The 25,828-nt window shown below is 44.4% G+C and overlaps 1 protein-coding gene across 3 annotated transcripts in view; it reads left to right on the top strand.

Moving 5' to 3' along the window:
* The first annotated feature begins 6,469 nt into the window (after nt 1-6,469).
* GRIA1 (glutamate ionotropic receptor AMPA type subunit 1) overlaps nt 6,470-25,828 on the top strand; it is a 120,469-nt gene continuing 101,110 nt past the window's right edge. For all 3 annotated transcript variants that reach the window (XM_071570522.1, XM_071570523.1, XM_071570524.1), the window contains exons 1-2: nt 6,470-6,783; nt 8,883-9,020. In XM_071570522.1, the coding sequence (XP_071426623.1) occupies nt 6,702-6,783; nt 8,883-9,020 (220 nt within the window). In that variant the 5' untranslated portion in view covers nt 6,470-6,701. The remainder of the gene's footprint in view (nt 6,784-8,882; nt 9,021-25,828) is intronic.

The following is a 25,828-nucleotide window of genomic DNA, read 5'->3' as shown; positions in this document are numbered from 1 at the left end:
TCTGAAGACTTTTCAGAGGTGTCTATCTCTGGTGAGTTACTAGCCCTTGTGAAATCCAACCCATTTAATATATACAGACTGCAAATGTGCTACAGACTATGCTATGTGTGAGACTGAGACAGTCAGGCAGGGTGGGATTTTGTGTGATGTGAACCAACATAAAATTCCCATTTCCCTCTGAGATAGAGGATGGGTAGAAATTAAAGAATAAGGAGAAGTGACATGAATATCTGTATTGATTGCAGAAATTCATGACAGAATGACACTGATAATTCTGGTGATTTTTCAAGTTCTCTCCTTTGTGCACCGACTTCCCCCTTCCCAGCTGGTAGCTGTCAGCCTGCTCCGGTAGGATGTGATGTAAGGACTGGAAATTGATACTTCTTTTCTTGACTCAGATACTCCAGTTCAAAACTTTGAGTCCTTTGACTATTGGAAAGGCCAAGATCAGCCACCCTAAAGCTCAGCCCACATGTTTGTTTATCATGCGAGTTAGCAAAGCAGCCTGGGAGCCGCAGAGCCAGATGGCAATGATGGGATCTTTGTAAGGCTCTTTGAATTGTGGCAATTGCTGCTGCTGCTGCTTTTTGGGTGTTTTTTTCCTTCCTAAATCAGCATCCTTTTATCTTCCTCATTTCACGTTTGTTTTCTGTGCATCTTGAGTTTGATGCCAGGGATTAAAAATGAGGGTTGATTCGTGTATCAATATTAAACTGCATAAACACCTCAGTCATTATTTGACTTCATCTGCAGTATTCACAATGTTTTGGGAACTTTGAGTGAAGAAAACTTTATCATGTGTATGAACATTTGACTGAACTATTGATAAGCAGTATTTCTGATGGACGTTACATCCCCTGTGTCTGGCTTTCCACAGTAAATAATGTCTTAGCATATATTTTCAACAATGTTTTTAATAGTCATAATTATTTGTTCTTCCCTTCAATGAGAAAATAATGGGACAGCATAATCTGTGGCAATAATCTGGGGGGATTTATATTCTCCAACAACAGTAGACCTACTATAATTTTAATATATTACCAGGAATTTCTGCTTCCTCTGGTGAGGCTTAGAGAAACATAAGGTGCTTTAATGACAAACAGGGATCCACCTACAGCTCTGATTTATGTTTATGACTCAGCAAAGACCATAAACTGAGACTAGGGCACAGAGTGATTCTATAAGTAGTTAAAAATCAACCATTCAGCAAGGGTGGGGGGGAAAAGGAGAGCTGGCATCATTCCATGCATGAGGAAGAGAGTAGTTTGGAATTTGCAGATGGTAAAGTCTTCTTTCAGGGGAGTCAGTAAAGGGGCCGGGGGGATTCATCATGGAGAGATTTGTAGTGTTTTCATGAATGCTCATGTAGATGTTTACCCAGGGTGTCTATCAGAACTGTCCCTGGTTGAGCACGTTGAGTCAGTTTGCTCTAAGCAAACCCACCATCAACAGGTCAGATGGAAGGTGGGATAAACAACTTTAGAAAACAAAGTTGCAGATCTGAATTTATGGTGTACTCAACTTGGACTGAGTACACAGCTTACATCCTTACCTGACTCCAAGAAAGCTCCTGGCCCTGTTGTGCCAAAGGCTCCCCATCCAGCCATGCTGGGTGGCAGCGGAGCCCAGAGCCCTCACCAGAGCAATCGCACCCCAGGGGCACTCCCAGATGAGGCACAGCTCCATTTGCCAGCTGCTGCTCGTGAATTTCCAGCTGAAGGGTGCACAGTGTTTGCAGTGCCACTCTGATTGACAGGTTTATCTTTCAGTCCATTTAGTTACTTAATTATCCCAGAGTGAGCAAGGAGTAATTTCTTATAAATATGGTAATAAGCGGATCAGGATGACAACAGAAGCACATTCTTGTACAGTTTGTAGAAAAAGACAACTTTCCTCAGTTTCAGTTCATATCAGGCTTCCCCATCAGCAGCCAGTAAATTAATAAACAAAATCTGGTGACCCCCAGATGTTTGGCATCAGTCAGGACCTGCTTGGATCTTTCCTCGTCTAGAGTGTTGTCTGTCTCACATCTTCACATTTTAGTACACACTGGAAAATAATGAAACTCATGTTTCCCTTAACTTCTCTGAGTTGCTTCTGGAATGTCAAAGCTTTTCATTTGACAGCTCCAGTCCCTGTGTAAAGGAGAGAGGGCCCATGGATACCTCAGGCCTTACTCGCTGATGGAGGGGGAAGATTTTTCTGCCTGATACCAAACATTGCTGAGACTATTTTTGTGTAGGAGATTCTACCAAAAATTGTCAAGTGAATACAGTCTGTAAATGCTGAGTTTTAGTGGTGCAAATAATACAAAGAGTAAAGATTGAAGCAAGTCCCTCATGTTAAAAGAAACACATATGCATGTGAGGAAAAGATAGTAAAGAGCCTGAAGTCTCCCTATTTCCAATTCAGTAGGAATTTTGTCAATAAGGATAAGTGAATGCCTAAAGGCTTAGCTGCAGGTTCAAAATCCCTGTGCAGGCTGAAACCTGCTTTAGAAAAGAAGATGGGAGTGCAGTGGTCTGCAAAGATGTCCCTGTTCCCCCACAACCATTCCACGTGCTGGTGAACTCCCCTGGGCTGTGCCGCCTGCTCCTGCCTGGGCCATGCTGGAGTGTGTGTGTGCACACACAGCACACATACACTTTCCTAACCATGTCTATCAGTGTCATTTCGGTGTGGGTGGCACCAGTGACTGTGCATATGTTTGCTGGGTGTAGGTGTGCTGAGGGCTATCTGCACACACACTTCCCAGCGTGTCGGTGCTGTGAATGGAGGGAACTGTCTCACCCCTTTTCCTTCCTGATTATTTCCACGTTTTCCTCACTTTGAATTGCTGCACTCTGTCCTCTCAGAACCTGTGCTACAATCATTCCTTGAGTGGCACATTATCCAAAATAACAAAATTGAGGTGAACAAGGCAGGGAGAGAAATGCATGTCACTCCATCAGCATTCATTATGCCAAGGCTCTGTGAAAACCATATGAGATTCTGCATTGTTTGGAGTTTATTTAGATTAATCACTATAATTACATTTTGCTCATTATAAAAAGCCTCCTATAGAGATTGCCCAGCTACAAAATAAAAGGAATTTTGGAAATAGTTATTTGAATAGCCTCTTTAAAGACATTCAGGAGCATCATGTAAAACACAGTGGGCACGAGGGGAAATAATTCTGCTGGGAGGTCGGACGGATGCCTAGTTCTGTTGATTTCCTCATTTTTCAAGGCTGGAGGCTTCTGCATGTGAATGAATCCTTTGTTTTTCCAAGGCTTCTGGTACAGAAATATATCTGCTGCAACAACTGCTTATTTTCTATCCTGGAAACAAAAGCTCTGATAGTGAAGGCAGACCATGCTGCTTGGGTGGACAACTTCATGCCATGCAAAGCAGAGCAAAGAGGAAGGTGTCAGGCATCCTTCTCAGAGCCAAAATTCTCTGGCTCCAAGCAAAACTTTGGAGCAGAAATGGGTGCAAGCAAAGGTTCTCACCCAGCACAGCAAGGTCAGTTGCAGACAGAACACAGGGGGAACAGTAGCTCTGACATAGTCATTTTCTTACTCTCATGTCTAGCAAAGATTTTAAGTGAACCAGCTACGCTTTTCCAAAGTGCCTTTAAAATATTTTTTAAATTAGACAGAGTCTGTTTGGCTTTTTGGGTTTTTTTAGACCTGTATCTACCTAATTCTTTACACTGAATGGTATGAATTAATCTGACTAAAGTCTGTTGTGTGTTCCCTGTTGTCCACCAGATGCCTGCCTGTCCCATCTATGTCTTAAAAGTCCTTTGGGAAAAAATACATGTTTTAAAAAAACTCCACTTCCTGATATTTTCAGTTGCTCCTGATTAAAATGGTACTGTGCAATTCACTTGTATTCTGCATTGAATGATTTTCTGAATTCTGAAAGGAGGAAAAAGCTCTTTCAATTGGTTTTAGGAATCTAGATAATTCAATTGTGTTCTTCTCTCAGAAGATTGGTGGCTTGATCTGTGTTTCGGTTATGACTATTCCTGTGAGATTGAAGAGTTTCAATAATTTCCCAAGACTCATTTTGGATTTTAGCCAAAAGTTCAGAAGCTGTGTTGCTTGGATGTTGATTTAAAGAACCTTCAGAGCACATAGAGTTAATTCTGAACATTCTTACGATAACAAACTCTGAATAAAATGTTGTTGTCTATAGGGAAAAAGGAAATGAATACCTTCTTAAAATAATGATCTTATTACTACTTATCTTGTTACACTGTAGTGAGGTTCCCCTTGTTAAGCCACCTGCATTTTGAGAGGTTTATAGACAAAAGCAGCATTATTAATTAATGCAACTGTGCAAGTTTTCTGCAAGCTATTATAATATTTTATTGTTACGGTTACTATTATTGTTATCAGATAGGCTGTTTGGGAGTTTGAAAACATGCTAGCATCTTTCTGTTGCACTGGTTATCCTTCAGTGCCTTTCTTCAGATTACAAATGCAGCTGTTTCTATTAAATTCTGGATGGAAAGCAACATCCCATAAAACCTATCAGCAGGTTATTTTAGCCTGAAATCAGTATTGCTAAATTATACAAGGAGTGAAATGGAAGTCTCATGGAGGTGCTCCTGTGAACAGCAGATGTGAATTTTTGTGCTTGAATATGACTTTGGGCTGACAGTCACCCAGGCAGTGAGACAGGGTCAGGGCATCCTTTGGCCAATATCAACTGACCCCTGAGTGCCTGAATGATTGTTCTAATGAACCTGCAGTCTCTGGCACCAAGAATCATTGCCTGGTCACCTGGTAAAGGGTTGTCTGGGGAAAAAAGGAGTCCATCCTAGACAGACATTTCATTACTTACCATGAGGAGGCAAGTCTCCTCGGCTCTGCTTTTTTGCAGTGTAACTATAGGTACTGTCCTTGTAAGAGGCCACAAAATTTCAGGCATCAGTGCAACTGCTGTCTGATACAAGGTATAAGAGCACAGTTCTGCGCCCCCATGCCAACTCTGGCATTTATGAGGGTGTTTAACATTTTGTCATTCCAGAAGTCAGAGTGAAATCAAAAAAACTGTCTAGGAAGATACTAAAGAGCCCAAACTCTTATTTGCAGATATTAAATGGAGGTCTGAGGATATAAAGAGTAGTATTATCTCTGCAGCATAAAATTATTACAGAATCACAGAATATGCTGAGTTGGAAGGGACCCACAAAGATCATCAAGCCCAACTCTTAGTCTTGCACAGGAGTCACACCATGTGTCATGTCATACCTGGGCCCTGTGGCCAACAGAGAACTTCTGCATACTACTGCAAATCTTGTAGGCTTGGTCACATCCCATTTTGGTTATCCATCTCTGCAGTGTGCTCATGTGTCCAACTGTTCTTTATGCAGGAGCAGGTCTTGACCTTTAAACATTGGTCACCACTGTTGGGTGTTCTTCCAATTTAACCACATGCTTTTGGAGATGGGGAGTGAGGACTAGGGCAAGGGACCCTTTATCAAACCAGAACACTGGGCACCTAAGTCCTATTTCTAATTCTACCCCAAACAGGCTTTTTACTTTCTCTTTCCTCTTTGCTATGTAGCCCTTGTGTGTATCAAGCCTGCAAACAGTAAGGGCAGAATCTCTAGGCTTGGACTTGAGCATTCAGGTTCTGTCACAAGTGGCCTCAAGTTTGGTTTGGGACTTCAGAGGAGAATGGGTGAGTTTTCTTTCCTTTCTGAGATGATTGTGGCTCTTGTGTTCATCACAGTTCTTTCTCAAAAATTTCTATACCACAAGTTGTGCCTAGGAGCTGTTTTTTGTTGTTTCTACTTTTATTGCCCCCCCTCCCACGTTTTTTTTTTGAGCAAAGTTGTTTATGATCAAATATGCTCCAGCCTCACTAGAACTGCCACAGAACAGCTTCTGCAGTAATTCAGGCTAAAATAGCCCCCTAGTTTCAGAAGCCTGCCCTATTTGATGGTACAGATTCCTTCACATCAAGCACAGAGGTGAAAAGCCTCATAGGTTAACAGTGAGCAGGAGAAATCAATGAAAAACGTGATGATTGAGGTTTCCTTCTTAATCCTTTGAGTTCTCGTTTGTTGCTCTGAAATCCTTTCTCCCAAAGAATATTTGCAGAATACAACCCTCTTTGTTATCCTAATAAGCCAGGCTATAGAAAGTGATGGGATCAACTCCTGAACCCAGAGGTGAGAGCCCAGGTTGGGAAGCGATGGATCAGAGGCAGTGAGTTTCAGCCCTTTCTCTAGAGGAGTTTGCCACCTACTGATTCACAGGTTCTTTTTAGCGTCTGCTAAGAGAAGTTGAGGGGGAAAGCAAGGAATTTAGGGGTAGGTGGGAATTGCCCTTAGAGATCTCAGTCAGGATCCCCGGGGAGAATATCCAGGGTTAGGGGCGATGCGATACTCAGCTGTTGAGCTCCAACTGGGAGAAGGGGAAGGAGCTGGTTGGAAGCGCCTGGTGTGTGCGTGTGTGTTGTGTGTGGCGGGGGAGGGATGTGGATGAGGAGCGGGCTCTCTTTCTTTCTCTCGGGGCTCAGTTAATCCTGCTGCCAGGCGGTGTTCAGCGGCAGTCTCAGCGCTGGATTCTGAGCAAGGGAGACGAGCATCCCGAAGGCGCAGCGGAGGGCAGGCGAGAGAGGCAGCTAAAGAGAGCAGAGCGGGGGAAAAATCAAATCTATGCTTGGAACTGGGCTTCTTTTTCGCCAATGCAAAAGGGAATATGCAGCACATTTTTGTCTTCTTCTGCACCAGTTTCCTAGGGACGGTGTTAGGGGCCAATTTCCCCAACAATATCCAGATAGGTGAGTGTGGGGCTGGGGACGACGGACCTTTGTGAGTGGGTAGGGGTGGAGAGGGGGCGTTGGGGGAAAACTGACCCATTCTTGTGCTTGCAAAGGGAAAATACGTGTGTATGTGTGAGAGAGAGAGCGAGGGAGTGAACTGCGAGGGCTGGATGTGCGCGTTGGTACCAGCTTTGACGGAGAAGAGATGGATCAATTTGGCTTTGGGGGAGGGGAAGATTGGGAATAAATGCCTGCACACACATCAACACAGAGGGAGAAAAGTGCTTCTGAAATGGAGGAAGTATGAAAAAATATCTGTTTCTTGCTCTGAGGAATGCCTGGACTGCCATTGTGTGTTGCTGCATTTGCAAAATCGGCGGTTGCATGATACATTTTTGCGAGGATGCTCTCATGTGTAGGTAACTGGGGCGAGAGGTAACAAACAGACGCTCTCCCTCGTTGTTGCTAAAGAATAAAGGCAAAGCTATTGGGTGAGGATTTTGCATTGAAATATCTTTCTGTTTAATGCCACTTGTTCTCCCTGGACACCAGCAGTGCCTGTTTGATTCCTTCCTCCCTTCCTATAACTTCTTAGTGTTCCTCTCCCTCCCTCCTCAGGTTAATTATTACTCTCCCATTGATCTTTATTGGTGATGGTTTGTAACCTAGCCCCAAATTCCCTTCCCTTGCATGCCATTTTCTTTCCCGCCTCTCTTTTCTTTACAATGCCAATCAATTGCTAATCCTTCAAGTTCAGGCAACTCCTGCCTGAGTCCAGCTGTACAATTGATGCTTTTATTGCTGTTGATGCTGCATCCTTGTCTCCCTCCCTTCCTGTCTCCCCTTTACCCCAAATTTGTGCAACATCCCAGATTTTTTCCCTTTCATCTAACACATATAGTAGTCTAACTTGGCTACAAGCATATTATTCCTCTGACACCCATGATTAGGCTGTGGGCTGGGAGGAACGGGGGATGTGGGGAGATATTGATGCACAAATAACCCTTTCTACATAAGAAGATGCTCTCTATACTAAAGATGTGCAAAGTGACATTGATAGCAGGTCTCTGCACATTTTTTCATTCTTAAGTCATCTTGAGCATTGACACTTTCTGCTGCTTTAATTCTCCCTTGTTGCTAAGTGCTTTGTTTCCCTACTCCTAAAATGCCAATAGCAGCACTCTCTTTAAATGCATATAGATTACAAGACAGGCTGAATTTAATAGCATCTTTCTGGAGGGTGTGAAGGGATCTGCTGCAAGCCAAGGTTCCTGCTGGGGGAGCAGCAGGAAACTTTTCCTAGGGCCAGGTTATTGCTGCACTTTATTCCAGGTTTATGGGGGAAGAAATGTTTTGAGCCTTCATCCAGCATGTTCCCAGTTCCTATCCTATTTGTATCATTCTGTGATTCTGGGCTTGTCTGGGTTTCTTCTTGGCCTGATCCCTTTAGGAGATTTCCTGTCCAATTTAAGTTTGGCCACTGTCACCTGTTAAATTTACGGCTTTACTGTGCAGCAAACCTCCAGTAGCAGCACTTGTTTGGTTATGGGTTGCATGTTGCTTTGGCTCTTGCAGCCCTGTCCGCATCCACCCTGTTGGGCTAGGCTCATCCAGGCTGCCCTTTACCCCAGAGTCCCACAGTGTGGGGGAACCCCCGAAACCCTTCTGTAGCAAACCTCTCATCCTAGTCAGCAGGGTTTAAACAGAGCCTCATTACAAGCAAGGGAAGGAATAAAGACTCTCATTTTTCCTTTATTAAGGTAACATTGACAGTGTTCCCATTGCTCTTCCTTAAAATTATGGGGGATAAGAAGGTTGAGCAGAACACCGTGGATTATCCCAATCCTGAAGGCTGCTCAGCCCAGGGATGCATCAGGGTTCCTAGATGTGATTCAGGCATTACATAACACACAAACTGGAAAGGTTTTCTGCTCCCAACCTGTCTGCAGTGGGCACAAAAGCCTTGGATCTTGCGTGCTAGGGGGTCTCCAAGTGTAAAGACACTCCCTGGGCTGGGGAGCTGTAGCCTCCGCTCATAGGAATATTTTGGCCCGAAGAGGTTTCTAATCCAAGTGTGCTTAAGACCTTTCTTCTTATAGTTCTGTTTCTCTCCCCAGGGGGGTTATTTCCTAATCAACAATCCCAGGAACATGCAGCTTTTCGGTTTGCATTGTCTCAGCTCACGGAACCCCCCAAACTCCTTCCCCAGATCGACATTGTGAACATTAGTGACAGCTTCGAAATGACATACACCTGTAAGTACCAGCATTCACTGTGTTCTCCCTTACTTTTGGGTCTTTGTTCCTGACTTGGGTTTATTTTGTGTCTGACACCTTGCTCTAAATGTGCACCTCACCTGTAGAGTCCAGGCAAGAAAACCCCACACACACGGACAAAGGATTTCTGAATCATTTTGGTTTGTGCTAAGGCACAGGGTGGAGGTAGTGCTGCAGTTATTCAGCGTGTCTAGTGACTTCTCTCCCATTATATCCAGAGTGGTATAAACCCCCCAGTAACTGATTTCTTCTTATTTCTCTAACCTCTGCCCGGCTCATTATGGTATAGTTTCATCCTCATATTTCCCATAGCTGTGGCATACAACGAAGAGACCCCTTTCCACCTACAGAGTTCTCAGAGTCCCTGTTTAGTGTGAAAAACTTCTTTCTCAGTCCAAGTTTAGCCATCTGTCCTTATAATTTCAGAAAGACCTAGCAGAAACCAGCAGCTTGGTGCAAGCGAAGTCCAGATCCAGAGTAAGGGGCATTCCTAATAATTACAGAGAAGTAAGAGTGTTCTAGTTTCAAGAAACAGGGAAATCATTGGCTCTAGAAACAAGTATTAAAGGCTGAATTTGCCACACAGAGTTGATCTTAGGGTGCATCTGCACCTTGCAAAAGCACAGCTGTGCTGTTCTCATTATATGACATAACTGGGAAAAGAAAAAACTGGCTTGCCAGGAAATGCCAAAGTTAGCAGCAACAAACAAGACCAGGAGGAAACCAGATGAAAACTAAACTCTGTGTGGTTGTGTTATGGGCTGTTGCAGGATTTGCTTCCCTTGGAACAAGGCGGTGCAGTTCTGTGGGCAAGGGACGTGTGCCGATGGGGTGTGATGTGTGAAGAATTTCTTGGTTCAGCCTGCTGTCAGACATTGCTGACACTCTCTGAGCCTGTATGTGCATAAATGGACTGCCAGGAGGGGCTGAAGGAGCCCTTCCCTTTGTAGAGCCTGTTGGATTTTTGTTGGCTTGTGTCTGCAGTGTCCTCTTGAGTCACTGAAACAACCTCTCTGCATTCTAGTTGAGTGGAGACTGGAGTGGAGGTGGACACAAAGGGTTCTCTCTGCTCAGAAATGCACAGAAAGAATTTACTGGGCCAGAAATGTACAAGAGGAGAATTAATAAGGCTTTTATTTTTTATTTTGTAGGGAGGGAGAAAGAAAAGTTGTGATATTTTCTGTTGGAGAGTTTGCAAATACAAGATCTCAGGAATTTCCTTCCCAGTAGATATAGCAGAGGAGTAACAATTTGGCCGTATTTTCTTTGCAGTATGTAATGACATATCTAAAGATTTTCTCTTTTCCTTAATATCGCTCTATTTGCCAACTACAAGGTTTCCATCAAGGAAAAGCAACTATTTCAGCTCAGTCCAATGGCACTTTCTTGGCAGGAAAACCAGACAAATAGAAGAAAAAAGACAGACCTTGTATCTATCAAGGGAAAGCGTCACTCACCTAGGGTAGAGTTGCTGACTGTGGCTGGGGATGAGCTATTTCAGTGCTGATAGCAGGAAGAAAGCAGAAGCTGCAAGAATATCACTCAAATAATTCTTCACCTGCACATGACTTTCCCGACCTCTCCATGCCTGCTACTAATGGTTTTGTTTACAGCTTTGGTATCAAGACTATAGTACTAGTTATGCTTCAGAAATCTGTCATTAGTATCACAGGAATAGGGGTGGTCTCACAAAAGCTGAATGGAAGCAAGACAGCCTCCCAAAGGATGTTATATTTGAGCTCTATGTAGGGCACATTGTCCTAGATCAGACCAGCAGAGCACTCTGCACAGTCCAACTTTACTTGTCCTCGTTTTTCTTTTCTTATAATTAAAAACTTCCTAAGTTCTTCCAGACTATAGAAGGCAGCATTTGTTTTGTAAGCACAAAAGAAGGTGTTATGCCATATACCCTAGGGGTGAAAAAAACCCAACCCCAAAAAGCAGGCCATTAGGAGACCTGATTTCTGTGCTCTGGGGCTGAAGTAAAACTTTTGTTGGGAATTAGCTCATTCCTCATCTTCCAGTTAATTCCCTTCCTGGTTGCCAAGACCAGATATCAGCAGAAGGATCTGTTTATTTACAGAGAATAAAAACCCTGCCCATGCAGTGGTCCTTATCTTTTGAGAAAAGACTGGCCATGCTACCAGTTAAAAGTACTAGTTTTGTTCCCATGGAGATAGAGAACACAGCATTTCTTTGCCATTGGCATTACCTGTTTCTCTGACCGTTGTCAAGGGTGTTTGAACCCTGTAAACCCAGTGCTGCACCTCTCTTTCTCTCAGTAGGTCATCTGAGGAACACTGGTAGGTTCCAGCCCCATTGCAAATCCTACTGTGCCAGGATCTGGCCTCATGTACTAAATAGTCCTTGTGGCAATTGTCTGAAGCAACATCATTCAACATAGAGAATATATATTAAGAATTAGTGGTGACAGCAGAAATAAAACCATTGTTGGGCAGCTTGGGGGGCAACGATGAAGTGGCAGGATGAACTACAGCACAAAGACAGCACCCTGGCTAAGGAGGTTGTGGAGGTTCTGTGCAAAATGTATCTCAGCATCAACTGTGACACTGTTTACCTCTGCCTGAAATGTATTTGCTTACTGGCTAGGATGAGCAAGCTTCGGTGTGACAGTGGGTGAAGTTACATGATATGCTGCCTCCATTTGTGCCCAGGTAACAGTATCGTTAATGATACTCCTGTGATGAACATGAATTGGTAAAAATAATAATATCCATCAAAGTGATAAGTCTGGAAAATACCAGGAGGCTGCTGATGTCGCTGGGCTGTCACTGTGACAGCCCAGCAAAAACTTGGATTTCTGATGCTTTCAGATGTGGACTTTTTATAGTTATGCAAGTATTGCAAGTATTCTGTGCAGGGAAGTGTCAGTCCATGGGTCCTGTGGTCCTTGTGCATAGCACATTAGTGGATGAAAATTTAAGCAAACTGTAATCATTAAGAAAGAAAAAAGTACGTTGTAGATACAACGTGGGGCAACCTTCTATTTCACATGTGTGGTTGATGCTAATATTGTAGCATCACTGAATTATGGGCACATTTCAAAAACTGAAATATCTTCCTGAATTCATTCCATCCCACAGAATAGCTTGTAATGAACAGGCTCTGTGATTGCAGCTGGGTTCGTGGTGGGCCTTACCAGTATGAAAACACACACCTGCCACTCTGAGAGTTCTTAACTAAAGGTTAGGAGGCTTTATAATTTTGAGATGTTTCTTCAAATGCCAAGGCAGTTGTGTAGGGGGAGGGTGAATTGAAAGTCCTTCCTTTAGCAGAAACACACAGCAGTGCCAGGGGACTGCAAAGGGTAAAATGATGGTGTGGTGTTGCTGAAACATTTACCTGGAGACACAACACAGCAAAACCCTTCTGACCAGCTTTAAAGACAAATTCCCAGGTTCTGTCTTCAGCCATGTTTGGAAAAGAGCTTTATAGCCTCCACACTGTCTCTAGCAAACTCTGCCATCCTGGGTTTTGCTGTGTTGACTGCACTCAGGACAGACGCAACATAGCAGCATTGATACTGCAGGTCTGAGTGCAGAGGAGTGGGAAGAGGGGTGCTCTGTGCCAGCTGTGAGGACACAGGAGACTGAAGCTTAGGAGAGAGCTGCAAATTCCTGTCGCTGACAGGTTCGAATTGGATATGAGCACTGTGTACTGCTGGCAGCAAAGGGATGCGAGGTTGCTTACTTGAGACAACCTGAGCTGGGAACAGTTTTCTCTTAATCTTCATCTCAGCCTCCAATTGTGCACATGTAATGCACATCCCCATCCTGTGCACAGCCCAGGTCCTCAGGGGATATGAGTTGTTTCAGGCACAGCTCCATAGCTTTATTTAATTTGTGGTGCAGACACTCTGTTTTTGGCCGCTGGCTGAAGTCCCCAGGTGAGCCCAGCAGCATCAGGAGATGGGGTGGCTGCTCTCACTGTCCAGGGAAGCTGATGGCTCAGTAACCGCCTTCCCTGGCAGTGCCCTGCACCCTGTGCCCTGTGAGCAGTGCTCACACAAGGTGAGTCACCAGCTTGGTAAATCTGTCCCTGTAAAACTCAGGCCACTTTGCTGGGATGACCAGTGGCTAAAATAGCCCCTGTTCGTCACTGAGTCCTGCAGCTTTGCTGAGGCAGCCATCGGATTTTGCATGCTTGGGTGCTGGGCTGCTGACAAGGGGCATTCAGGAGCTGCACACCTGAAACACAGAGGTCTGAACAGGATAGCAACAGTATTTTTCAGCTGCAAGAAAACTTGTAAAGAGGCTGAAAAACAATGAATTATTTATTCCTCTCCTTCCATGTATGCACCGACTTCGTTACTGTGGGGTCCTCATACTGAGTGTGGGCTGTGGGTGCTATAGAATATCAACAGTTAAATCTGTTCTGCAAATTAGAAAATGAACATGTAGTTTGGATTCTGTCCATATTTTATAAGGACCTCCTAGCACCAATTAGATAGGGATTTGTAGCAATCACTCACCCTGTTCTTATGTTCTTATCAGTAACAGCAAGCTTACATCCAAATCAGCTATGAAATGAAGTATTTCTTTTTCTTCTTTTCCTTAGATACTTACATATATAGATAGAGTATTTATAGAGATTGTTTTTTATCTCAAATTACCTCTTAGAGGCAGCAAGGAATAGGCAAGAATTTGAATGTTCTCAAACAACGATCTAAATTTGTTTTAATTAAACAATTAGTGCATTGAATTTAAAGGAAGCTTCTTTGTTGACAAACAGACCATAGTCGCCATTTCTTGTAAAGGTGTTGTTGCAATCATTCCATCAGCAAGCAATTAAAATGCAATTTTTATAATTAAACTTCCACAGTCTAAATAAGCCCAGCCCTGTAACAGTTGTGGTGTTGCTAGACTTGTTATTATTTTCGCAGTGTCAGAAATCTCATGTAAGTGCTTTGGGACTTTTTTTTCCCTGCTAAGTTCATGATGCTCGCTATGACTATTTAATGTGAGTTAAGCCAACAGAAACATGGGTTTAATGATCAGATGCAGTCTGATTAATACAACATAGGTACTACAAGGAAATACATCTCCTTAGATTATGTAATAGGAAAAGATGTGATGCAGGCAGACGAACCACGGAGCATCAATTCACGTTAGATCAAACTGAGGATAAGTTTGCTCACTTTGGGGCAGGAACGAGCTATAGCTTTCTAGTGTGTGTTTGTTTAGTGAGATGCCAACTCCTTGGAGGATCAGGTCTAGCCCTAAGGAGAGTGCTGATGGGTGAAATTCTGTCATACAGGAGGGAGCAGGTCCTGGGAGCGACACCAGATTCCTGTGCTCAGTGTTTCTGTTGGGCCCCCAGGGTGGGTGCAGTCACAATCACCACTGACACTGAGAATGGGTTTCCCCCAGTCTGGTGTGTCCATCTCTCCAAAGACCATGGGGGCTCTTACTCTTTGCATGAGTATTTTTATGTATTCAATTTTTTATCCTCAGTGATATCTGGGGAGAAAAGCAGATATGACGCAAAAAGGAAAAGCCAGAGGAGGAATAAGGGGACTTTCACACCTGCAAATCTATCTGCTCATCTGGAAAGGATCCCAGATACGCATTGGTGACAAGTCAAAAAGAGAGTGAAGAAGTAAAATTTGGGCTCTGCAGCAAGCAGAGAAGGGATTTCAGAAACAGTGAGCTGCAGAGGCTGGACGTGTCCATTGTGTGATTGTCACAGTTTTCACTCACAGCTTAACCTTTCTTCTCTAAAAATAAAGCTTTTTCATGTGATAGGGATCCTACTAGACCAGAAACACACAAGCTTTATTTTTTGGCATATTAGCAAGGTGAGAGTGGAAATCTTCATGTGACTGCAAGGAAGGTAGTGTTGGGAAGCGTCCTGTTTGTTTCCAAAACTGGTGGGAATTTTAGATATATGTTTACATTTCCCTTAATAGGGTTAGGGCCCCAAAGGCAGCAGCTCTCTGCCAGTAGAAAGGGAAATGGTTCCAGTTAGCTTCAGTAACACATGGAGCTCTGAGCAAACACAAAATCATCATGCTCCTTAAAGGGGCAATAAGTCAGGGAGGCTTTAATATTCTGAAGATCCAAATTCTCTGGGGTGCGGTATTTAACACAAATCTGAAGACAAAGATGCATTTATTTCTAGTGCATTTCTTTAAAGAGAAAAGGGGTTTATTTCTCTGACTTTAGTTACGTAGAAGTGAAACAGGGTGGTGTTTTTTCCAGCGAAAAGTTCCACTGGGTATAGCATGAGATGTCCTTTGGTAATGCCTGAGGAAGTCAGGCATTAGGCAAGATGCAGAAGAGGGGCCAAAGCAAGCCATTTGCAATCCACCATCATTCCAGCTAAAAATTTTTCAAAATAGTACTGAATTACTGGAGTAATAGCAGTGTGCTATCTGGCAGAAACTGCTCTCTGCTCACCTGCTGAACTGATCCCTCATTGGCTTACACAGTAACGAGTCTCTAGTTCATTTTCTCACTTGCCTTTTTAGCAGCCAGACCCACTTGTCCCCTCTGAAGCATTCTTTAAAAAACCCACGCCCTACCACACCAACGTAAAAAAACCCCAAAAGCTCCTGAAATGTTGATTCTTTCTATTAATGTAGATCAGTTATTTTCCCTGTTGTCTGCAAACCAAACCCCTGCCAATCATCACCCAGGGCTTCAATTCAGGAAATGTGCTTATGCATGGCCAGAATGACTGATCTGTTTAGGAAGTAGCAGGGAGAGGCAATGAAGAGGTGAGTAACAGCTACAAATTGCCATATCTTGGCTTCTCCAAGAGGGTCTTTTCATTCTTTGGTTTTATTTGTTTTTGACAGAGTGGAGGAGTGCAAAAGAAAACAACTGATGTCTAAGACTGAGTTGTATCATGCATATGATGGCAGGATTCTTGTGTGAATGTGGCATATGTGTCTATATCTCTCTCTATGCTATAGGAATCTAGTCTTGGCTTTGATTTTATAAGTGAGATCCTGACCCTATGCTAATGGAAATGAAGTGGGAGGGAGATGAAAGGTTGAGGGCTGGAAGTTCAGAGGAGAGATACAGAAGCCTCTGTAAGTTATCTGAAAGCAGTGTGGAAGGATCTCACATGAAACCAAGGGCTACTTCTCATCTTCCTGCCCTCCCAAATACTTTGCTTTGATCTTTGCTAGCAGTAAGCTTCAATGAGCAAAAAGACATCAGTGATTACAGTGATCCAGATGTGGTTTTTCTTCTGCTGGTCTCCTGACATGCCCTGAGCCTTGTTGTCTTTCCTTCCACGCAACACCCACAGCCCATTCAGTGCCATCGGTGAGGAGGACAGAATTGCTATTCTGACAGGTAAACAGCAGAAAAGATTTCCAGAAGACCTGTGAGCTTGTGAGGAAAGCACTGGCAAGAGAAGTCCAACAGAGAGCACACAGGGACAGAGGATGGAGAAACCCTGGATCAGGAGACAAGGCATGGGGAAGGGGCCAGGCAGCAGCTCTGGAGGGTCTGTGGACAAGTTGTAGGTGAAGTTTTCCTTGTCTCCCTTTTCATCTCTTAGCTAAGCCAGAGAAGATTTTGTTTTCTGAGGGCTCTGCCTCCTTCTGCTCAAATATGAGCTGGAGCTGCTGTTGTCTCCCATTTCACCAGCACCACAGTTCAGCTTAGTCCTGGCCTCCCCTCTCCTTGGTGCAACTGCCACAGAGCCAAATCTCAGTGCTTAACACAGGGAATCCCCTGCATGGGGTGGTTATTGCAGACTTCTAGTATGTCTAACACAGCTCTCAGTCCTCTTGCTGCAACAGTTCTGACATGCCACTGTGCTTTCCCCTCAGCCAGCTGTGTTCCATAGGACCCCTTGTATCCTTAGTGCATGATGGGCACTACCATTTATATATGGCTTGATGGACATGAAGTACAGTGGTCATGGCTTAGTCCTGAGGTAGGACTGCTTGGCTAGTGGAAAGGGAAACAACAAATGCTGCGATGTAGACCACAGCGAGGTGAAGGTTAGCTGGAAAGGAGGCTCTTGCCAGAACACATGTGGCAGAGGAAGTTTGGGGGTGCCCACCTGATCAGTGTCTTTCAGGGAACCAGATCAGCAGGGAAATGGGGACAGGTCTGGGCCACCAGGACTGTGTCTGCAGGGGCTGAAGCAGCAGTGGAGCCGCAGTGGAGAAAGAGGTTTGGCCTGCAGGGAGTTCAGGAGAAATGTCTTTGTGCAGAAGGTGATTAATGTCTTTAATGAACTACCAAAGGAAGTAATAGAAAGCCAAACCACATACAGCTGCAGTGGGGGAAGGGGCTGAAGAGACAGTGCTGTTGCAGGCAAGGACGAGGCAGTGAGTCGTGCTGCAGCCCAAGCAGCAACACCATTTCCAGTTCACTGTCCCAGAAAAACAGGCGGGCACAGCAGCTGTCCCGGGTCTGTCCTGAGCAAAGGCAGATCTGAGTGCATTTCACAGATTTAATCAGAATTATTTCAGTCTTCCAGCCTGTCCTGGTTCTGGGGTCTTTTCTGCTCATCTCATTTTGGCTGTGCCAAAACCCAATATACACAGCTTCAAGGTGTGGGGGTGGTCAACTGGGAGACCTTGTGCTCCTCTCCTGTGGGAACAGCAAAGAGAGGCTGTGAGGAGAGTGGAGCCTCCCTGATGGGAGCAAAGCCTCTCCTCTTTGGGAGAGGAAATCTCTTCAGGTTTCAGAAGTCTGGGACCTGGATTAGCCTAGGCTGACAGGCATTAAGAGTCACCATTTGTTTGGGAACCTGCAAGAAATGAGTGGATGAAGTCAGGCAGATTTCTAACATTGAGTCATCTATATCACAACATCCTCCACCTTAGCAGCCTCATGTGCCAGACTCAGCAGAGACCTCAGAGGGAGCAGATACCAGCACCTCTCCTGAACTTGCAGAGGTCCAGGCAGTCCCAGGGCTTGCAGGAGGCCACCCATTCACAGTCACACACAGACTAGAAAACCAGCTCTTCATGTTCGCAGACATGCTCATGTTTATGTGCTGATACTTAGAGGGTCAATGAGTTCACTGTGCAGCCTCCCATGTAGGATGTGAGATTGCTCCTGAATTTCCACCCCTGCTTCCAGAGCAACCACACACCTCTAGACATGAGCCGTTCTCCAAAAAACCCATATCACCTCTTGTTCTAGAGTAACTAGCACTACTTTGGGGTACAGGCTTGCTCTGTCAAAGAGGAAACTCTCCTTCAAGCATTGTCACAGTTCTAGTGATGCTGAATTGGGAATACCAACACACAGCATCTCAAATAGCAGTTTTCAGTGACCATTCCTGAATTTCTCTTCTTTACTTAGGAAGCTTTGCTTGCTCTCAAAGTCCTCACATGTGCCCACATGTTCCCTAATGAAAATATTCCTTCCTCTGTAAAACACCAAGTAAAGACACAAATTTGTATGTTGATTTTGGCTTACCTTACCCAGAGACCTTGAGAGGCAGGTGAGATGAATCATACCCCAAAGTGTCTGCAATTGTATTATGTCCTGCTAATTCTTCAATCCATTGCTGAAGTTGACTTCTCAGAGGTATCAAACAGTTTCCTGCTCTCCCTGTGAGCAGCGTGTAAAGGCTTTGATAAAAGCAGGCATCACATTGCAAACAGGCACTTCGCAGTTGTGCTATTCTGATGTATTGCTGAGAAGTGAAGAAAACATATGTTCATGGCATAGAAACTGCTCTGCTCAGGTTCTCCTTCTGTATTTTGGTACCGCACTGCAGTGGCCCCCCAAGGGCAGGGGCCTGCTGTTGCTGTGAGATGTTCTCTTCTCCTCTTGGTGTCACTTTTCATGGGCTCACTGCTGGCAGAAGTGTTTGCAGTGCTCTAACTACAATGCCTGGGTTTGCTTTTGCTGTCTCTAAGCAGATCTGCTTCTCTCTCTTCCTGTGGATACAGTCCTGGCCAATAGTGCCTTTCCCTAGGAGTAGACTCCAGGGGATCATAAGGTTGGTATCATCAGGAAAGGAATGCCTTCAGATGTTAACTGTAGCATTTTCCAAACAGCACCCGGGGATTTGTTTTAGAAATCCCCACTAGCTCAAATGGGAAGAACACGACTAAGCCCCTACATGTCACTGGGACAAATAATCTTGTGAGAAAACAAAACCAAAGTTGTTTAGCCCAGAAAAAAAAAAAAGGTAATTTCTATTACTGACATCCTATAGCAGCTGAGACAAATCAGACCCAAAGCCCTAGGTCAAAACACGCCTGAAAATCCTGGGGTACTCTGGATCCCATGCTGAATCCATTTCAATCCAGTCTTGAGTTCTAATTGTCATTTGGCAACAATATCAGTGAGTGTGAAAGCAACATCCATTTAGGTTTCCTGTTTCAAGCCTATCTCAGGACAGAAAGTGTGAATCCAAACCAGCAACTCAAGCAGAACAACATTTAAAAAATGGGGGAAAAAAAATCAACCCGCTTGGCTCCCAGGGCTGTGGAATGAAATCTAGAGCAGTGTCGTAGAGGGAATCTGGGCCAAGACACTGAGGCACAGCAGCAGCTTGTGGTGGGACCATGGGAGCCCTTGGCAAAGGTGTGTTTGCCTTATTAAAGGTGTGTTGTCTCAGCCTGTGCATGGGCTGCAGCCAGAGGAATGAGGTGTGTGGCTGTAGGACTATGGGTGCTTGAGCCATTGGATGATTGATGGCCAGAGCAACCAGAGGTGCTGCAGAGGTGTAGCATGCAGGGGCAGGATTTTTTCCCAAGCTATCTTTGCCTGCAGCCAATACAGTGAATTCTTCACTAAACTACAGCAAATTTACACTAAAAAAAAAGTTTCCATCAAAAGGAGATTGCACTTGACAGTCTCCCTTTAGCCACTGGAGAGCAGCAGGCAGACAGGCGCAGGAGGCTGCCTTCTCATCCCTTGCTGCCTGGTGTTCTGTGGTTTTGGCATTGCGAAAATGGGAAGCAGCTGTGAGTCCTTTGGATCACAAATGGATATGGGAGTCTGCTACCTCTGCTAACAACTCATTTATTATCAGGGAGCAGTTTCCTCTGAGCCAGTGCAATCTATCATTTCTTAAAGATGCTCTGTGAGATTGAAGCAATGTGCTTTTAGAGTTGGCACCTGGAATCCTGTGAGGAGTCCATCTTTGGGAAGAAATCTCTTTCCTCACTTCCTCACTAAGGTTTCTTTTTTCCAGCTTTAGGAAGAAGGGAGAGGAATGTGCAACAGATATTCTCTTTGCTCTTGAACATTTCAGAGCATCCCTTCTCTGAAAAATTTCTCCTTGAGAAATGCTCCTCTCCTGCTTCTCTTTTGCGTCTCTCTCTGTGAGGAGAGATTATTTTGCCCAAAATACTGATGAAGGGAAGGTGGAGAGGCTATTCCAGCCCCCTTGAATGAAACCCACCTATGCAACTTCATGCAGGTTAAGTCTGCCACTCACAATATCTCACCCACAGTCAGCACCTGCTGCTGCCTGTCCTGGATTTCATGCTGTTTCAGTGCAGAACTGCTTCCTTTGCCACCTCAGCCCATTTGCTTCCCCAGAGTGTGGGGTTGCACAGTGGGAAAGGGCTGTGGGGCCACCCTGCAGCCCCAAACAAGTCTCTGCATCCAGAGACCTGCAGTCAAAGCATCTCTGCCAAAGGGCATTTTGATGCATTGAGCAATGATCCCACAGCGTTTGTGCAGATCTTGTGGCCTGATGTGGGCATTCCAAATCCAAACCTCCCTTTGTACAGACAGCACTGAGGTGATGAAAGCCCATGCAAATTATGTTCCTTGAAGCAACTATGAGCTCACACCACTGTTTTTGGCTGCTGTTATCTCCTGTCTGCTTAAAATCCTGTGCTCACAATGTACTTCAAGGGAATTTGCTGTCAGAGCCAACAGATGGCAAGATGTTCTGGGTATGGGGGGTGCACCCAGGTGATGGGGCACTGTGACCCTCTGCAGACATTTTTCTCAGTTTTCATGCTCAGTAGGTTGACATAGTTTAACCTTTCTTCCTTTCATTTGCACTCAAGAATTATTCCAAGCAATTACAACATTTTCTTAATTTTGATTTGTTTTTTAAACATCTTTTTAGTGTGAAGGGCAATCAGAGCTACACATACTTGGTTCTGTAGTACTGATTTCACGGATTGTGAATCAAACCTTTTTTAAAGAAGGTTCACTTGATCCAAAGGCACCGAATTTTGTAACCTGTGATCCCATCATTGCTTCTCTTTACCTTTCTTCCCGATTTTGCTCAGCAATGTTATACTCCATCCTGATTTATGCTCATTCTTTCTTTCCCTGCAGCAGAATTTTCCTCTTGGCAGGTTTACACCAGTCTGTGCTTTTACACCATTGCTAGCCCCATGCTTAAGATGTCATGACCATCTCATGGCTGTCATGATTCCTGCTGTTCACCTGTTGCATCTCCCTCTCATCACAAGTTTATTAAGCTTTCACAGCAGTGTTTATACTTGTACATAAATATTTGCAGTCTTGATTGTTAACTTAGGCCTATAGATACCAAAAAAATCAGAGCTTTAAAGCCATTTTGGTGTGTAGGAGCACCAGTACCTAATGGTGATATAGTGTGTTCTAAGTGATACTAAGAGTCAACTGCTTCAAGAATAACGCAAATAGGATTTCTATTTTATCCCAAGAGCTTTTTTAGATGAAAAAACAAGTCCAAAGCAGTATTACTGCTCAGTGATTCTTTTTCTTAGAAGATGTGTGTTTCTGCCCTCCTATTCTGTGGTGGTGTTGCTGTCTGCTATAGAACAGGCTCTAACAGAAGCCAAACTGTGTTTGCTCCCATAGTCTGCTTTCTTCCTGCCTATGCATGGATGAACCCCATCTTTGGCTATTTCTGGCTTTGATACACTTTGGGTAACAAGGGGAAACGGTAGTGCTGGGTGGTCCCAGCCTGGCTGTACTGTACTAGAGGGCTCACTGAAGGTCTCTTCTCTGCCTTGGTTTGACACAGTACTGTGGGATACCTTGTGTGGGAGCTGATCCCCTTACCCAGATCCTCATCTCTCCCAGAGTGAGATCTTGCTTCAGGATTGTGCACTGGTTTCACACTGGTGTTTTCTGTTTTGTCAGAGGTATCTCATGCCAAGATCGGGTGGCTGAGGAGCTCTAATGGCTTCATTGTGGTATTTCTTTTCTCAAGAAATGAGACAAAAAAATTGTGCATGAGGAATACACTAAGACATCAATGATCAAAAAAAAAAAAGCCTTGAGAAGGGTGTATAGAGAAAAAAAAAGAATTGAGTTTTAGGAAAGTGGTAGTGTCAGACACACATGATAAATGAGAGCTGAAGGCTCGTGGCAAGTGCATTAGAGGCAGCCTCTAATGTGTTCTTTAAATCAACTTTTGTTGCAGTTTGGTTGCATCCACAGAGAGCAGCTAAAGCGAGCAGTGAAATGTCTCCTCTGATTCTGCATCCCATGGCTCTCATTGTGGGGCTGTGCAATTAGTGAAGGCACCAGCATGGAAAAGGACAAAGTCTGAGGTCCTGAGGGAGCAGCACCTGATTCTTTGAGCCATGTAGACTTTCCCGCAAGGAGTCAAAGACTAATCACTTCTCAGACATGTCCTGAAGTTAATGGAGACTTTGAATTCCACCCTTAAATGACCTATGGATGCCTTTGAGACTCCGGCTGTGTTAGTAGCTCTTTCTCTTGTGTGTGAGATTGTATGTGAAGGGTGGCTTTAGGGAGAAGCTATATTTTGAAGAGTTTTAGAGATACTCTCCCACCCTTTTGCCTAGCTTTTGGGTCATTTGTTTTTATTTTCTTTCCCAGTTAGGCTGGACTGGGAAGGAAGTGGGAAGGACTGGCATTAAGGAGGCACCACTAAAGGCACCATGAGAATATCTGGATTCCCTCAGCACCCATTCAGCTGGAAAAGGCTGGGTGCTCAGAAGGAGGGATGTGCTTTCTGTGGCTGCCAGTGCTGATTAATAAGTGGGGAGACATGAGTGAGTACTTGCCCTTAGCAGAGGACACAGCTTTGAATTTCTGGTCAGTCCCACACTGGCCTTCTTAGGCTCAAGTTTGTAGTTATTGCTCTTCCTGATGTACCTGATCTCTCTTTGAGAAGGTCCACAGGTCCTTCACAAGTGGAGATGGCTGTCTTGTGGATACCCAAAGCTCTCCTGTGTCTGTTGGTACATGAGCAGCAGATTGTGACATCTGGGAAATGAGCAGGGAACTACTACTCTGCTCCTGGAAGTGCCAGGCAGCATATGGATAAAGGCCATGTAGGTGCTCTGAGTGGGTGAACAGAGACTACCTCTGCATGCAGGATCCTTGGGAATGTTTTCCTCCAAGCAGGCTTTGTCATGGAGCAGGGCAACAAAGTAGAAGTGCCACAGGGCTGTGCCAAGGAGCTGCAGTCCATATTTTTCACCATCTGTTCTCCCCTTGCTGTTATGACAGCAGGAAAATGTCCTTCACGTCGACAGTGTAGGCTCATTCATTTCCACTCCCTAAGTGACAAGAGCATGAATCACCTGCAGGTTCCAGTCTTCATCTTCCTCTCCAAATGCAGTGCTGGACTCCAGTCCAAACATCCAGCCAGCTTGGCTGACACCTTCACACGGGGCTGCCCTGACGGAGGTGGGGCGAGCATCATGCCAGGGATGAACACCCACAGGTCTAAGGCACTTTGGAAAAGGAGGGAGTGAACCAGCTCTTCTTCTCTCCCGCTGACCACAGAGAAGAGTTCAATCTCAATGGGAAGAAATTGAGAGAGATACATTAAATGCTGACCCTTGCACAGAGGTGGATGTCTTCTCTTGAATTCACGTTTGTGTAGCACCAGACAGCCTCGCTGTTGGTGAAGTTTGTCCATTCAGCTCAGGCAATGTGCTTTTAATTTCCCTTTTTGGTCTTGAAGGCCAAAAAGAGATTATTAATAACTTTCTGTGGAGTAAAGCCTTTCTTTTACAGACAAACTTCTTTAGGAAAAAAAAAAAAGGGTTAAAGATTATAGATCCTCTGCCAAACCTCTCATCCCACTAGGATTAGGTGTTCATTAGATAAAACGTTAGTGGGCAAGTGTCTTGCTGTCTCCATGTGTCTTGCATGCTTCCTCTCCACTCCACATAAGGAAGGCAGTTTGGGGGCACTTCCATCCCACACAAAGTGTCTCATTGGTTGTGACTGAAAACCCAACAAGCCCTTGAGGGGTCTGAATGGAACATGAGCCATCCTTATCCCAGATAGAGTCAAGGAGATATCTTCATGTCCGCGTTAAAGAAATAAAAAATCTCCCTTCCTTTGGGCTTTCATTTTCCAAGTCAGGAGTCTCCATAATAAAATGACTAAATGTAGCCCACTGCAAATATCCCAGCAAACCCAATGCAGGTATGATGAAAACATTGCAAACAAGGAGAAATGTATGTTTTGTTTTGCCTTCCCTTCTATGACTGTGGCAGGACCTGGAGTTTTCCAATCTGAGCTTGGCAGTGAAAAGCAAAATATATCTAACTACTGCAAGAATTATTGTTAGGCATTTCTGTAGTTTTATCAAAGTATGAAGTTAACTCTGGGAAAGCTTTAAATGCATGCTTTCTCTCAGGATGTCCCCAGGCTGGACCCTGGCACATGCAGGTACTTCCCAGAGGGACTCCCTTCTGAATTGTAATCAATAACAAAAATGACCATGGGGACAGTCAGAGGCACTGCAAAGTCAATGTGCCTGATGTGATGTCCTCATTGTGCCTGTTGGGGAAAACTGCCAATAAAACATTTTATTTTCTGAGGCTATAAGAGGTTCCTGTGGAGGTGGGGACATTAGCTTTATTTAAATGCTCAAAATATTTATTGAGGACATGCTTCCTCTGTATTCTCTCACGATAGGATGCCCCAAATCCAGTGACATTAATTAGCTACTTAAACTTTTTTCTCCCCCCAGCTATGGCCAAATCTCTCTGGATTTAGCAGCACAGCAAAGATTTAACAGAAAGTTTAAATGGAAAAAGCATATGAGAGGAGAAATAGTAGGATAAGATTCTGTGCCTGTTAACTGATGGTATTTATAAATTATAGCTGAGAGATGTCATATCAGTGGAAATGGAAAACAGCTTAGTGGATTATAAAAATACCCTCTATAAACCATTTTAATGCCTAATTTTTTTAAGTCTCTTATGGCAGGTGTCATAAAAATGAATTCTAGCAGAAAGAATAAAAATTTTCCCTTGGTAAACTGGCTAGCTGGTGATTAGAGGCTGTCAGGGAGAACAAACTCTTGACAAGGCTGCGTTTGGCTGAGGACAGCAGATTCCTGTTTCTGGGGAGGTGAGTTTAGTTGTGGGTGAAGCAGATCCAAACCTGCTGGGTGAATATCACTGCAGCCAAATGTCCTCCTATGCCAATGAGGCAGTTTCTGTTGACCAGGAGCACAGGAACATTGAGGGGCAAGTGGTGGGGACTCAACTGCAAGGCAGGGACTACATCAGGAAGTGTTTTGGAGCAGCCCGTGAAGGGAAATTATAGAGGGGCAGCAACCCTGGAGGGAGCAGCCAGGATTGCTGGCAACTGCTGTTGTGGATATGAGATAGGAGGGTGAAAAAAGATGCCTGTGGGATGTTTTGGAAGGAGCCATGAGGTGGTGTTGGACAGAAAGATGCATCCTGGCATCTCCCAGCCTGCACTGACTTTGGTTCCACCACTTTTTCAAGTATATTTAAAATTAAACCTGTATAAAAGACAGCTTCAGCTCTGGTCTGCCCTATGAAACAGGTATTTTAGTTGCCCAGTGGCCAGTGTTGTCTGCTACAGGCCATTTCAGAGAGGCTGCTACCCCAAGTTTCCTCAGTCACTCCTCTGTGG

The sequence above is a fragment of the Pithys albifrons genome, chromosome 15 (genome assembly GCF_047495875.1).
Source record: "Pithys albifrons albifrons isolate INPA30051 chromosome 15, PitAlb_v1, whole genome shotgun sequence".
Lineage (NCBI taxonomy): Eukaryota > Metazoa > Chordata > Aves > Passeriformes > Thamnophilidae > Pithys > Pithys albifrons.
This window is presented reverse-complemented; position numbering and strand designations above follow the sequence as displayed.